Below are 12,860 nucleotides of genomic sequence, written 5' to 3'. Positions count from 1 at the left end.
TTGGTTGGAAATGTGCGTCTTGGCAACTGCCAGTATTTAAGAATCCCAAGTGAAGGGGCTTGTTAGCCATCAGAAATTCCTCGTTTTGATGAGTGAATTAATTAAATGGGCTATTTTTGTCTAACACGGGTGTTCTTTGCAACCCTGCAGAATGCTTTGTTGCAATCTCTCAGGATTAACAAAATGTTGCCGTTTAGGATGGGTCCCAAGACAGATCCCGTGTCTTATGAAGTATGGTTTTCTGATTTTTTTTATTGTTATGTAGAAAGCATGAAAGTGTGATTTGACTATTTGTTCCTGCTTTAATTGTGCGGTGCCTACGTCCAGCTTATTCCTGTTGAATACCACTTTGGGTGAATCTCTTCAAACCAGTGATAAATAAACACAAACACATTGCTTAGTAATTGAACTCCTAGTAAAGGAATAAATGTGAAGACTGACCAGATAAAAGCATGCCCGGCCCTCCAATGGGTTGAACCATGAAACAGCAAGTTGCCAATGTGGTCTGCTGTGAAAACTGCACACATATAGCATTTAGAACTCTGGTTCAGTCCCTGGGGTTGAACCAGCTTGATCACTGCAATATAGTGTGCCTTAAGACTACGCATTATTTCCAAACTAGGTTGTTTGTACTATAAAGTTGTCACCGGTCAGGCCCCACAATATCTTACAAAGTTATTTGTTTTTTCATCCCAGAAAAATCTGAGAAAAACCCACGCTCTGTTCGTTTTTCCATTGGCCAATGGCTGTAACTTGAAAAGATTTCCTGAGCGTCAACTCTCCTTTCAGGCTGCTACGTGCGAGAGCGGTTTCAGGTCTTTGTGCTCCATGTCTCACTCTTACCTTCCGTTTAGAAGGCAATAGAAGACCCATCTCTTCAACACATTCATAGCTAATTAGATTTCCTACACTTGTATCCTTATGATTCTTTTGTGAATCGCATAGAACTATCTGGTTATGTGGTCTAGAAATGGATTGGTTGTATTATATTGTAGATAAAGGCCAAATGGCCCATCTGCAGGATCCAGTATCTCTTCCTGTCCCATGCTTTCATAGTTTTTGTCTCCACCACCTCTACCAGGAGACTATTCCATGCATCTGTAAAGATTTCCTTCGATTATCATCCTATGCCCTCTCACTCTGGAGTTTCAGTTGAAAGAGACTTGCCTCATGTGTATTTATCTAATTCGTGGTTAGTGCAATGCCCTTGACAGCATACAGTAAGAAACAGTTTCTGCAATTACACCCATACTGCCAAATGTTTCAAGCCTTCCCACCCCCACTGGCCATCTCCTCAGTCACCTGTGCCCCTCTGGTGACTTGAAGCCAGAGTCATTTGCAAGTATAGCTCTGACAGGGCAGGAATGAGAGGGAGGCTTTTCAACATTTGGAGGCAGTGGAAGGGGGCAGACCAAAAAGAAAAGAAATGGAAGAATCCCTGTTTCTGTTTGTTTGTTTCATTTTCAAAAAACACAATAGAAAAAAATATTTCTCCAGTCATGTTCAGTGGAAGTTCTGCCAGCAAAATTGTTCATACCATCCAAAAGGTCATTGCTGTTCCAATAGAAAAAGGAAATGGTATACTGGATGGGGCTGGAGATCCTCACTGCCCTCACCCTGAAAGTGTTGAGCTTGTCACCTTAGCTTAGGCCACTTAACCAGGTGGAGAGAAAGGTCAATAAACACAATAATAAGAAGTATAGGTAAGGCCATACCATTTTCATTGACCTGGGTGTGTGGGTAAGCCTTATAAAGAAAGGTGGGTTCATATATCATTTATTTTTGCTGAATACACTGAGAAATACTATAAGAAGGAGTAAATCTGTGTTGATGGTAGAAATGAAGAGGACGGACATCAAAGAAAGTGCAGACGGATTAATGACAATTCCTAGACAGAGCCACTAGGTGGCAGTAGAAGGGTAAGGAAAGCCTGATCCGTGGGCACAAGATGCCAGGATTTGATGCAAGTTTTATTGAGAATTGTAAAGAATGTTTACCAATACCAGTTAAAACACATCCCTAAGTCGCAAAGGGGGTTGAGAAATAAGTGCCAGTCTTGGATGCTCGTACTTCTCTGTCCCTAGCGGGCTCAGAATCTGAGTTGTGGAGGGTGAAGTGACTGGTCTAGAGTCACAGGTTGCTGAAGTGGGATCTTACCTACTCCGTGGGCTTTTATTCACTAGGAAAGCCAAAATTCAGTGCAAAATGAGAATGAATATTAAGCTGTAATAGAATCTCTGTCAACAGAGGCTCCAATGAAAATTGCCACTTGGGTTAGCAGCGTTGGACTTTTGGTTTCTGAACCATCCCCTCATGTGTTGGAGGCTTGTGCAGATGAGGCAGGGACAGGGACGGTCACTGCGGGATCTAGCTCCATCCCGAGTTCTGTCCCTGTCTCTGTGTCATCCTCTACCACCAACGGGTGGAAATGCCTTCTGCAGCCCGAGAGGGTAAAACCAGGCGGCCAGGAGAATTTCAATAGGCTAAGTCTCCAATATATGCAGATTCATAATGGCAATCCTATTCGGGATTTTTTTTAGCTCACCCTTGCATCCAACTTTATCAGACCTCGGGCAAGAAGAAAGTGTCTGCCCTAATTTTTGAAAGTGGAAACCAAACTTTCCCCTCCCAGCGCTTCAGGTCCCTTCAAGAGCGACCAACTGGTCGCGGGGACAAAGAGATTTCGGAGTTCACCAAAATAGACGGAAAATGTATGAAATGCCAGGGTCTAATGAAAGGAGGCGGCTTCACTTCTGGAGCCTCGGAAGTGCTTGCAATCCCCGACTTTTGCACGCGTTACACTTGCCCTTGAGAAAGTGCGCATTTAACGTGTTCTGATAATCGATTCTATGGCAAAGAGCCAACTCAGGTTCAATTTCTCTGACACCTACAGGAAAAGGCAGAGCTCCAAGAACAGTCGGGCTTCGGAAAATAGGGCAGATCCAGAGTCCAATTTTGTAGGTAACCTGTCAATTATTTCCAGCTCATGCAAAACATTTGATGACTTTATCTTTACCCTTATATTTTAACATTAAATTTTGCAATAAAATTTCATAGGAAACATTTTTGTAGGTGACATTTTGACAGCTAAAAAAAAAGAAAAGTGAATTAGCAACTGACCGAAAATAATCTTTCAAAGACTCTGTAAACCGCTCTGCTAACTTGTTGAAGGGCATTATAGTCAGTTAAATAAGTTTGCAAACGCTAAATCACCGTCACAACGCATAAAATTCTTTGCCTTTGTTTTAGATTAGAGAGAGATCTGAAAAGTTCTCAACCCAACCAACCAACTTCCTAAATTCTGAGCATTATTTTACCACTGTAGCTGAAAAAAATATTATCTTATTTCGTTAAGTGCCAATTTGCAGAAACGAAATTCCATGTTTTGACATTGTTTCAGATCATTGAATGAACCAAATCCAGGTCATTCTCTTCTTGGTTGGGCTGAGAACTTGTCAGCACCCCCTCCTAGTGTGAAGAGTTTCAGTCTCTGGTAACCAGAACTGGGATTGTGATGTCATAATGCCTCATTCCACCAATAAGAGCCAACCTTATCTGTGATGTCACAAGGGCTTGATTGTTCTCAGCCCAGTCAACTAACTTCCTAAATTCTGAGCGTTATTTTGCCACTGTAGCTGAAAAGAGGGTTATTTTATTTTGTTAAGTGCTAATCTGCAGAAACGAAATTCCGTGTTCTGACATTGTTTCAGATCATTGAATGAACCAGATCCACCTCATTCTTGTCTTGGTTGAGCTGAGAAATTTTTAGCACCCTCTGCACAAGTCAGTGACCTGGATTTGCTCTCAACTATGGCAAATCTAAGCATGAAGTGGTAGGACAGCCATGCACTAAACTTCAAAGATAAATAAATGAAAACATGAAGGTGGTGGTGATGACCTGCTAATCAATTATATACATATATATTAGTCCAATTAAAAAAGTATCACCTTATTTTCCATATTATGTGTATTTATTATATTTTTTTTAATCTATAACTTAGAGCAACGTCTAAATTCAACTCCCAAGTGAAAAGGTCTTTTGTTGCTAAATATTGCCATTATATTATTATTTTGTTTTCTTTGCTTGGTGGCTCTGCGCCCAGTCTGGCCAGTCCAGAAGAAGGTCTGGACCGGGTTTTGTGTCCTGTGACGTCCTCAGACCTGATTCAAGGGAGCTGCTCTGCCATCGATGCAAAATGGGACAATTCCATCAGACCATCTGTCCCAATATGCTTCAAGCAAAGATAACAGTAGGAGTAAATCATTTTAAATGCATCGATGCATGATCCACAGTTGCCATCTGACTATTGTGGATGCAGAAGCACTAATTTCAGCAGGCCGGACACCTCTTGGTTTTTCTGTGCACAGATATAAATCCTGATTGGCAGAAGCAGTTCTTTTCTGAGCCGAATCGGGCTCATTATTTGTATTGGGAAACACGTGTTTGCATGATTTATAAACTCAAGTTTCCCAAACCAAAAACTAGATCCAAAGTGATCCCCTTCCACATGAAAAGTGTCTGAAAATATGTTTGAGAAATGCCAGCGAGAGACCTCTGAAATCAGACCCAGTCCATAGCCCTGCGGGGACGCTAGACGAAGACAAACCTTTAGGATAACTCCCCGCCTAGGCTAAGGATGCCTTTAAAAATGTAACTTAAGACACTTAACATCTAAAAATAAGGAAGAAAATAATCGGCACCTCTTGTACTATAAATGTCATTCTGGAAATGAGGATAATTCCGTTTTAGCATCATTGTACAGAATATTAAAAGCAAACCAACCCAGACAGGTTAGTTACCGTCTCTAAAAACTTCTGATAGTGGCCTAAATACTTCCTGTGTCTCTGTCACCGGCTGGTGTTAATATAAGGGCAGCAGAGCCCTTACACAAATACCCCCCCCAGTCCCCCCCCCCCCACTTCCTATGCTTCCAGTTCTAACCTTCGTCCCTTAGAGAAAATATATGCAGAACCCACAGACCATCCACCTAAAGCTCCAGATGGCCAAAGGGAGAGGGAGAAGGGGGCTCTGCACGAGTGGAATTTGACATAGGCACTTGCCTAGAGAGTTTGAGGAAACGCCTGAGAAAGAGTCCACGGGCTGTTTCAAGTTTTGTTTTGTTTTTTAATTTAAAACAAAGCACTCGTACATTTTCTGTAGACCAAGTTGAGGTTTTGTTTTTTTTGTACACGAGTCCATAAATTGCTCTTAAAGTGCTGCTTACAATAATTTACAACGGATGGTGAAAGCAAATAAAAAATGAATAAATAAATAAAGTCTCTATCAATAAAAGCACCAAGACATCTATTGCACAGCGACTTCCCCCTCTGGGAATATTTTCAGAAATGGGAAACACACAAACTGTATTTAGAAGACTCCGACTGAACAGTGAATACATCGACCTCTCTCTCAATATATATTTATATATGTATAATTGTATTCACAGCCGGTGCCGGTGTTGCTGCCCTGCTCTGGTTCCGGTCCATAGTGCTCAGTTCTGTACATTATTCACACGTGCAGAGGTGGGCGCCAATGCCTACAGGTGATGAGAGCCTCCCCAGTCCTTGCACGTCTCGGCGCCTTCCCAGGCTCGTCTCAGGGTCCAGAGCTGGATCACGGGGGCAGGAGAGGGGCTTTGAAGGAGCAGCTCCCGGTGCAATGCCTTGGAGTCAGCATCTTACAAGAGAAATGATGGAGAGCGTCATGGGCCTCTGAAGAGGAACAGAGTTGCTTTATTGCTTACATAGGGCAGCCCCAGTAGACAAACAATGTCCCCCACTGCTCCCCCAGCTTAGAGCCTTTCTACCTGTTTCTTCCCCTCCCTTCCCCTGCTGGACACTTTTGGGCAGCTCTTCTTGGGCTCGGGATTGCCTCTTGTCTAACTCCTTCAGACTTGGGGGTTGCAGAAAGGGAAAATACCTTTCAGCTTCTGCTGGATGGCATAGCGCGCCTTCCTCTCCTGGTCCAATTCGTTACACAGCGTATCTGAAGGGAGAGAAAGCACAGTCGGTCATTTCAAAGTCAAAAGCATCTTAACTTCAGCAAAGAGAAAAGACCAGGTTTGGAGAGAAAGAGGACAAGAAAGATTCCGAAGGAATACAGAAAAATATATAAAAGCCATTGAAGATTAAATTATACTGTATGAGGCAGACGGGGCTAACCAAAATTAAAGCCAACTTGGGCTTTACTACCCAGGTAATTTTACGCTTCGATTTTTAATTTAGATAAAGGAAGGAAACGGCTGTGCCAAGACCTTCAATCACTCTTTCTAATGATGCCTTCCAGCCCTTTCTTGCGCTTGTTTGCAATTCTGAAGCTAATCGGAGTACACAAAGGATATTAAATGAAACCCAAAAACCCAAAGTAGAATTCCCTTCTTCCTCTTACCTCTCACGATCTGCAACTGCTGGACCATTTCTTCTCTATAAGCCAGCTCCCTCTTCATCTGATCCTGAAAATTGTCTGAAGAAATGGAAGGCAGGGTTAAGCGGGGCTGGCAGCCCTTGTCACCAGAAAAGACCCACTTAACGGGAAGGCAATTATCTGTCTAGGTGAGAGGCCCCGAGAAGAGAGCTGCTTCCTCTCCACTGGCCCTTTTGCTGCATATAGAGAAAACTGCCCACATCCCGTCCCCCGAGACCCCAGGTGGGAGACGAAAGTGCGCGCAGTACCTTTCAAGCTCTGAAACTCCCGTTCTAGTTTCTTGCGCAGATCCATCTGCTCCACCAGCAGCTTCTGTAAGTCATCTGTTGAAAAATAAAAAGACAAGGGATGTCCAGAGAAAGTCTGGGGTCCAGTTTAGCAGCCCAGCCACACCATCACTATTCCACAATAGACATACCGCAGACATCTAGCCTCACCCCTAAATACACATCAACAGACACCCCCCCCCCCATCAGAACTCAGCTGTGTCCTGTCCACCTGCACAACATCTCCACACAGCCCCCCCCCCCAGTACAAAATTTCCATGCCCAGCCTGCCGTCCCCTGAAACGGACAGAAATGGAGACATTCACATAAGTGTATATTGAAATGTCTTCAGTAGACGTTTGTCTCTTGGTCCACCCCCAGGTAGGAAGCATTTCATTCCTACAGTACTCTTCTAGCTGGACTATTCACAGCTCCCTTAAGGCTTCTGAGCGCCTTATATTTCCAAGGCAGGGAAACCGATTTGGGGGATTAGAAAAGAAGGGCTGAATTATGATCCCCTTTGCAAGTCCTGCTTTTCACTTTCGATTTATTATCCCCGAAAAACACAAAGATCCAATTATAAAGAAAGTGAAAATAAAGTCCAGGCCATTTACTAGAAGACCTAAGAAGTTTGGGACAGTTAATTAAATATAGCAAATGGAAAAACTAAGGAGGATAATAAAAAGTGTCCCATATTAATAGGCCAACAGGACAATACCGTGATTTTGGTCAACTTAAAACTTGTTTTACAGAACAGAAGTGCATTATAATTTAAACATTCAAACTTTCCCTGTAGGTTTCAAAATCCTGTGTCTTTAAAAAAACAAAACCCCTCCATTCATTGAAAATTGCTAAAAGATTATTCTTGAAAGGGGAAGGGGATCTGGCAGACCTGGGTCCTCTAAATTCACCTGCTTCTCAGCTCCTGCCAGGAAGCCCAGCTGGGTTGAGGTGGGGGGATGTGACTGAGCTGTTGCCTCTTTCCTGGGGGGTCTCTGTCAGAGCCTTTAGAAAGCGCTGAAGAGAGGAAAGGTTCTGAAAATACATCCCTCATAGCTGAAGTTTAACACAAGATCTGCTGTACTTTGAGGCAACCTAAGTTCCTATACTGATTTTTTTTTTACTATTATTCTTATGAAATTACATAGTAACCCCCCCCCCCACACACACACACAAAAACAAAACTTTTATTCATGTGATGCCCTGTTAGCTCCAAATCTCGTTTACACTGTCCAATCTGATGTCATTCCGGAGCAAGGTCTTGTCCCTAGAGGACCCTGAGACTCCAGTATTATGAAAGCGCAGGAACCTCACCTTTTGCCATATTTTCAAAGTCTTTTTCTAGTATCTGGCTGCCAGTAACATCCACTCTGAGCCCGTCCTCACCTGTAGCAGAAGAAGAGGCAGGTGACATGTGCAGCCCCAAAGACAGGAGATATTCAAAGACAACATTAGAAGGAGTCCTTCCTGATTTCCATCTAGCTACGACTTCACACCTTTCTCCTGGCAGACAAGTCTCAAGTGAAAACTACAACTCAGCCAGTTCTTTAAATATTTAGCTGGTAAAAGCTGCAGGGGACAGCCTTTTAACCAGTGATTTAAATCAGCTCCTTCCTCATCTGAACAAGGAGTGTCAGAAGATCTATTATTTATGCGGACATTTAAAGAAAACGATACAAAAAAAATTGGATTCAAAGCAGGTCTTCAGAGACAGAAACTTCATGAGCAGAGCTGCAAAGTTAAGGGGTCACGGCTGCTTCTCCCCAAAACCCCCCAACTTAGCTAAGAGAATGGATTAGGGAAAAGAGGACTCTGTGACAGGGGCAGGACAAAAGACTTTACAGCTTCGCTCTTACCTCTGTCAGGATTCATCGGGCTGGGCTGGGAAATGTGACTGCTTTGTTCCACGTAGGACTTTCTGGGGTCCAGCTCCTCGTCTGCCTCTTTAAGAAGAAGAAAAGGAAATTTATAACATAGCATTAGGAATAAAGCCTTCTTCGGGGGGCAATGGGAATCCACTTGAAAGGCCAATACAGAACAAAATACAGAGCCACAGGTCCGGATCGATTCCAGTTATTAAATGCTTAACCCGTCTATTGTATCCAGTCCGAGGATTAAGGCATTTCTTTCTTAAGTAAACTGAAAATATTTTAGAAAACACAGCGGCAAAACAGGCTTTCCAGCAAATATTCCAAAATTCTAAATCTAAATTACGACCTTGAAAAATTGCATGTTTGAAATAAGCTTTTATAGTAAACCTCTGCAATCGGGTAAATTGTAATCTATTTAATTATTACTATAAACTAGAAAAAAACCCCAACAAACAGTTAGCAAAAATTCTATTTAAGGGATTTCTTAATCTGGAGAGATAATATTTATGTCCTGCGTTGTATAACTCAGCAAGATAATATTAACAAGAAATAAATAAAAGAAGGAAAATGTTTTCGATACTCTGGAAGCTTTCTAATTTTGCAGGAAAACCGTAGAAAAGCTGTGGGCTGGGGACCCCCCTCCCCAATTTCAACCTTCTCACCAGTAGCCTTAGGGTTGCAGGGATAAGTGCTGGCAGGCCTTTGCTGGACCACGGACGGGGTCTTCAGAATCTGGATATGTCCCTCGCTTTCCTGGGTATACACCTGCAAAATTGGGAAAATTTAGATGCAATTCCGTGTCGATTTCGTACACCCCAGCCAATCTCTCGCTAGCCCATTGCATGCTCTAAACAGATTGATTTAGTCAAGAAAAGAAAAAACAAAAAGCCGGATAATAAACTGCCAATTACTGAATATTGGAAGGTCACAAAACCGTTGCATTCGTTTCCCAGACAGAATGAAAGTACAGGAGAGGACAAACGGTTTAGCAACTGGAACTGTTAGTGCTCCAAAGAAAATTACCCAATTTAAAATTCAGTGGCAAAGAGGACAAGAGGGTTTCAAAGCCTGGCAGTCTCCACAAACGCTGCATCCGCCTAATTTGAGGTAATTTTCAGAAGCATAAAAGCAGTTCTATTAGTCCAATTAATTATATTTCAGTGTTTCTAGATGTAAATTTTCAGCTGTTCAAAGTACTCCAAAATGCAGCAGTCAAGGGAAATAACCTGAACTCGGAGTCTTTGTTAGGCCACATCAAACGTTCGATATAGTCTTATCAGGTACAATTTGGGGGGGTTTCCCTTTCTGTCCCAGCCAGCTACTAAATACATTTAAAATGTGAACGTATGGAGATGCATTTAAGAAAGTATCCTACACGAGCTGCCTTTACACATTGCAATATTTAGAAAACAGAGAAAGATTTTTTTAATTTCTTTTTATCATGGATGATCAACTGTTTTTAAGTAGAAATAAAAATCCACAAGATTAGCAGTTATCTATACGAAACATTTTTGCCGGGTAAAAGATGGTTTACAAAGATTTGAGTTCAGTTCAAAATTAAAGACAATTTATAATTCTCAAGTCCTAATTTGCCCAACACATCCGAACTAGAAAGCAAGCACCACCCCACTAAGAAGGGGACAGGGCCCCCCACCCCAAAGGATGAATAGCGCCTGGGCCTTGCTCTCACCTCATATCCCTCTGCGCTGCTGCTGGGGCTGGGTTGTGAGCTCAGGGCGCTCTCTGGGGCAGGGGGCTCAGGCTCCTCACAGCCTTCCTCTTCCTCCGGGAAGCGGTTTGACTCCACGTCCACGTCGGGCTCGTCGGCTGTGTCCGAGCTGTCACTGAGCAGGTCCGGGGACAAGTAGCCATGGGCAGCACGGTAAGGGTCGGGAGCTGCCTGTGGGGGTGGCGGAGCCGGGGGATCGCGGCTCCCATACAGCTTGGCAATGCTCTCGGCATCCTTCACCACGGGCCGGAAGGCCGAGATGTAGCTGAGCTTCCGTCGGCTCCCAGTGGTCCCCGCAGTGGTGGCCCCCTCGTCCCCCGATCGCTCCTCGGTGCTGGGGCAGCGCTCACCTCCCTCCGTCCCCTGCTGGCCCTCAGCGGGACTGCAGCCCCCACTGCGCTCCGCCTCCAGCTCCCCGGGCCCCGCACCTGCTTTGGGCTGCGCCTGCGCCCCTGGGTAGGGCCCCACCGGCAGCCCCCCAGCTGCAGCCGCTGGCCAGAAGACAGGAAAAGATGGGTACACCGTGTCCTTGGGTGCCCCCGCTGGCCAGAACATGCCGGGTAGAGCCTTGCCTGGCTCGGGGAGCCCCGCACCCCCTCCGCCCCCTCCATCATCCTTCTTGGGGCACAAGCCAAAGGCGGGGAAGCCGTAGGGGTGCGGGAAGAGGGGTGGGGGCAGCTTCTGCAGGAGGCCAAAGCCTTTGCTGGGCACCGGGATGAGGGGGTAGCTACGCACAGCCAGGGCAGCGGCGGTGGTGGAGGGGGGACCAGGGCTATCAGGGGGATCAGGGCGCAGGCTCTTGGGGGGCTGCTCAGGGCCTTTGGGGGCCGGGTGCTGCTGCTGCTGCTGGTGGTGGTGCTGGTGGTGCTGCAGGGAGAACGTGCGTTTGCGGGTGCCCCCGTTGAACATGGCCTTGACGTCCTCCCACGAGTGGCTCAGGTCGTCTGTGGCCCCCCGGTCGCTGAGCTTCAGGTGACGGCGCCAAGAGTTGAAGTTGGCGGCATCGGGCTGCGTGTACTTGGCGTCGGGGGTGCGGTGCGAGTGGAAAATGAACTTGTTGGGCGAGAAGTAGAGGCTGCAGTAGCTACACTTGATGCACTTGGCGCGCGAGCTGTTGTAGCGTGCCGGGATGAAGCTACCGCGTGAGCCCCAAGCGCACTCGTGCACCACGTCGAAGGCGAAGTTCTCGGGCAGCTTAGGTGGCTTATGCTCGCCCAGGAACGACTTGCACAGGCGCTCTGCCTCACGCTTCGTGATCATGCCGCAGCGGCGCGACGAGATGGGCATGGCCCCGGCCCGGCGCAGGATCTCCAGCTGCACGGGAGTGCATTGCACACAGGTGATGCCCAGGGCCACCCGCCGGTTGTGGATCTCGTTGTAGCTGTAGTTCTTGAGCAGGGTGTTGGAGATCTGCGCCAGGCACAGGCGCTCCTGGCCGTCGATGACCAGCGACACGATGGGCACCCCGTACAAGGACGCCTCGCCCACCTGGTTGGGTTTCAGGCTGTAGGACTGCAGCTCCGGCTTGGAGGTCGGGGAGGAGCTGTTGTCCCTGGCGCTGCCCAGCTGACCGGCCATGGCGTCCATGCCCCCGCTTCTGCGGACAAGGAGAGAGAGAGAGAGAGAGAGAAGCAGAGGTTACTTTCCAGCCCCCGGGGGTTTATGCAGGAAGCAGTGAACACGGCAGAAATAAGAGTCTCTGTAACAACCCGACTGGGTTTGGGGTTTTTTTTGTGTAAAATAAATCGGGGAAAACCCCCCCAAAATGCATGAATTGAAGAGAAAATTGCAATGAATTAAAAAGAGGATTTTGACAGAGATTTGTGATCATTTCTTAATATTCATTCCAATCCCTTTCCCCCTAGTCCGGCAAATGACATCCGTTTTTTCTGCTAAATTAAATTCACCCCCAAAAGTGAAGCAAAAGAGCAAAACTCACGGAGCCGCTCAGGGGACTAAACCCAGCTCTTTTTGCAGGAAACTCGCTGCCTCCCTTTTGCCTCCATCTGTGACACGGGATCCCGCGAACTGTATTTAACCACCTCCCCCCCCCTCCCTCCCTCCCCCCCCTCAAACGACAGCCCGGATGCTCCGTTTGCAGAAAGGCGACACCGCAAGAGCTTAGTTAAGCCCGAGAGCGGCCCCAAATCCATCCCTTTTAATGTCTTTACAGAAGATTAGCGACAGCCACTTTACTTAAGACTCCGCCAAAGCAAAAGGATTCGTATTAAGCAGCTTTAATTGTAATTACACCAAGTCTAATTAAAGCCCAATAAGGAGAAGGACGTGAAGGCGCCTTAGTCCAGCCCGGCAGACATCTCACCTGGCTTTTTAGGCGAAGTCCCAGACTCCAGATCCCCGAGCCGGCCGCCCAGGCTGCTCTCTCCTCCGCCTAGAAGATGCAACAAGAGTGACCACATGGCCGGTGGGAGGGAAGCTGCAGAGATGGAGCTGGTGCCAGTTAACATGATGGCAAAGGCACACCCACCGAGGAGCGGCCCATTTGCATTAACCGTTTGCCTCCAGCACCCTGGCAAATGCGGGAGATGGCAAAGGTGAGTGCCCTCCAG

General features: G+C 46.2%; 1 protein-coding gene across 1 annotated transcript; it reads right to left on the bottom strand.

Moving 5' to 3' along the window:
• Positions 1-5,537: 5,537 nt before the first annotated feature.
• On the bottom strand, positions 5,538-11,877 carry SKOR1 (SKI family transcriptional corepressor 1). The gene is made up of 8 exons (XM_033919862.1): positions 10,252-11,877; positions 9,224-9,326; positions 8,547-8,633; positions 8,005-8,076; positions 6,673-6,747; positions 6,389-6,463; positions 5,921-5,986; positions 5,538-5,677 (listed from the first exon to the last, which is right to left on the bottom strand). Exons 1-8 carry the CDS (start codon positions 11,875-11,877, stop codon positions 5,538-5,540), a joined length of 2,244 nt encoding a protein of 747 aa, XP_033775753.1.
• Between the last annotated feature and the right edge of the window lie 983 nt (positions 11,878-12,860).

Source organism: Geotrypetes seraphini, chromosome 14 (genome assembly GCF_902459505.1).
Source record: "Geotrypetes seraphini chromosome 14, aGeoSer1.1, whole genome shotgun sequence".
In the NCBI taxonomy this organism is placed as follows: Eukaryota; Metazoa; Chordata; class Amphibia; order Gymnophiona; family Dermophiidae; genus Geotrypetes; species Geotrypetes seraphini.
This window is presented reverse-complemented; position numbering and strand designations above follow the sequence as displayed.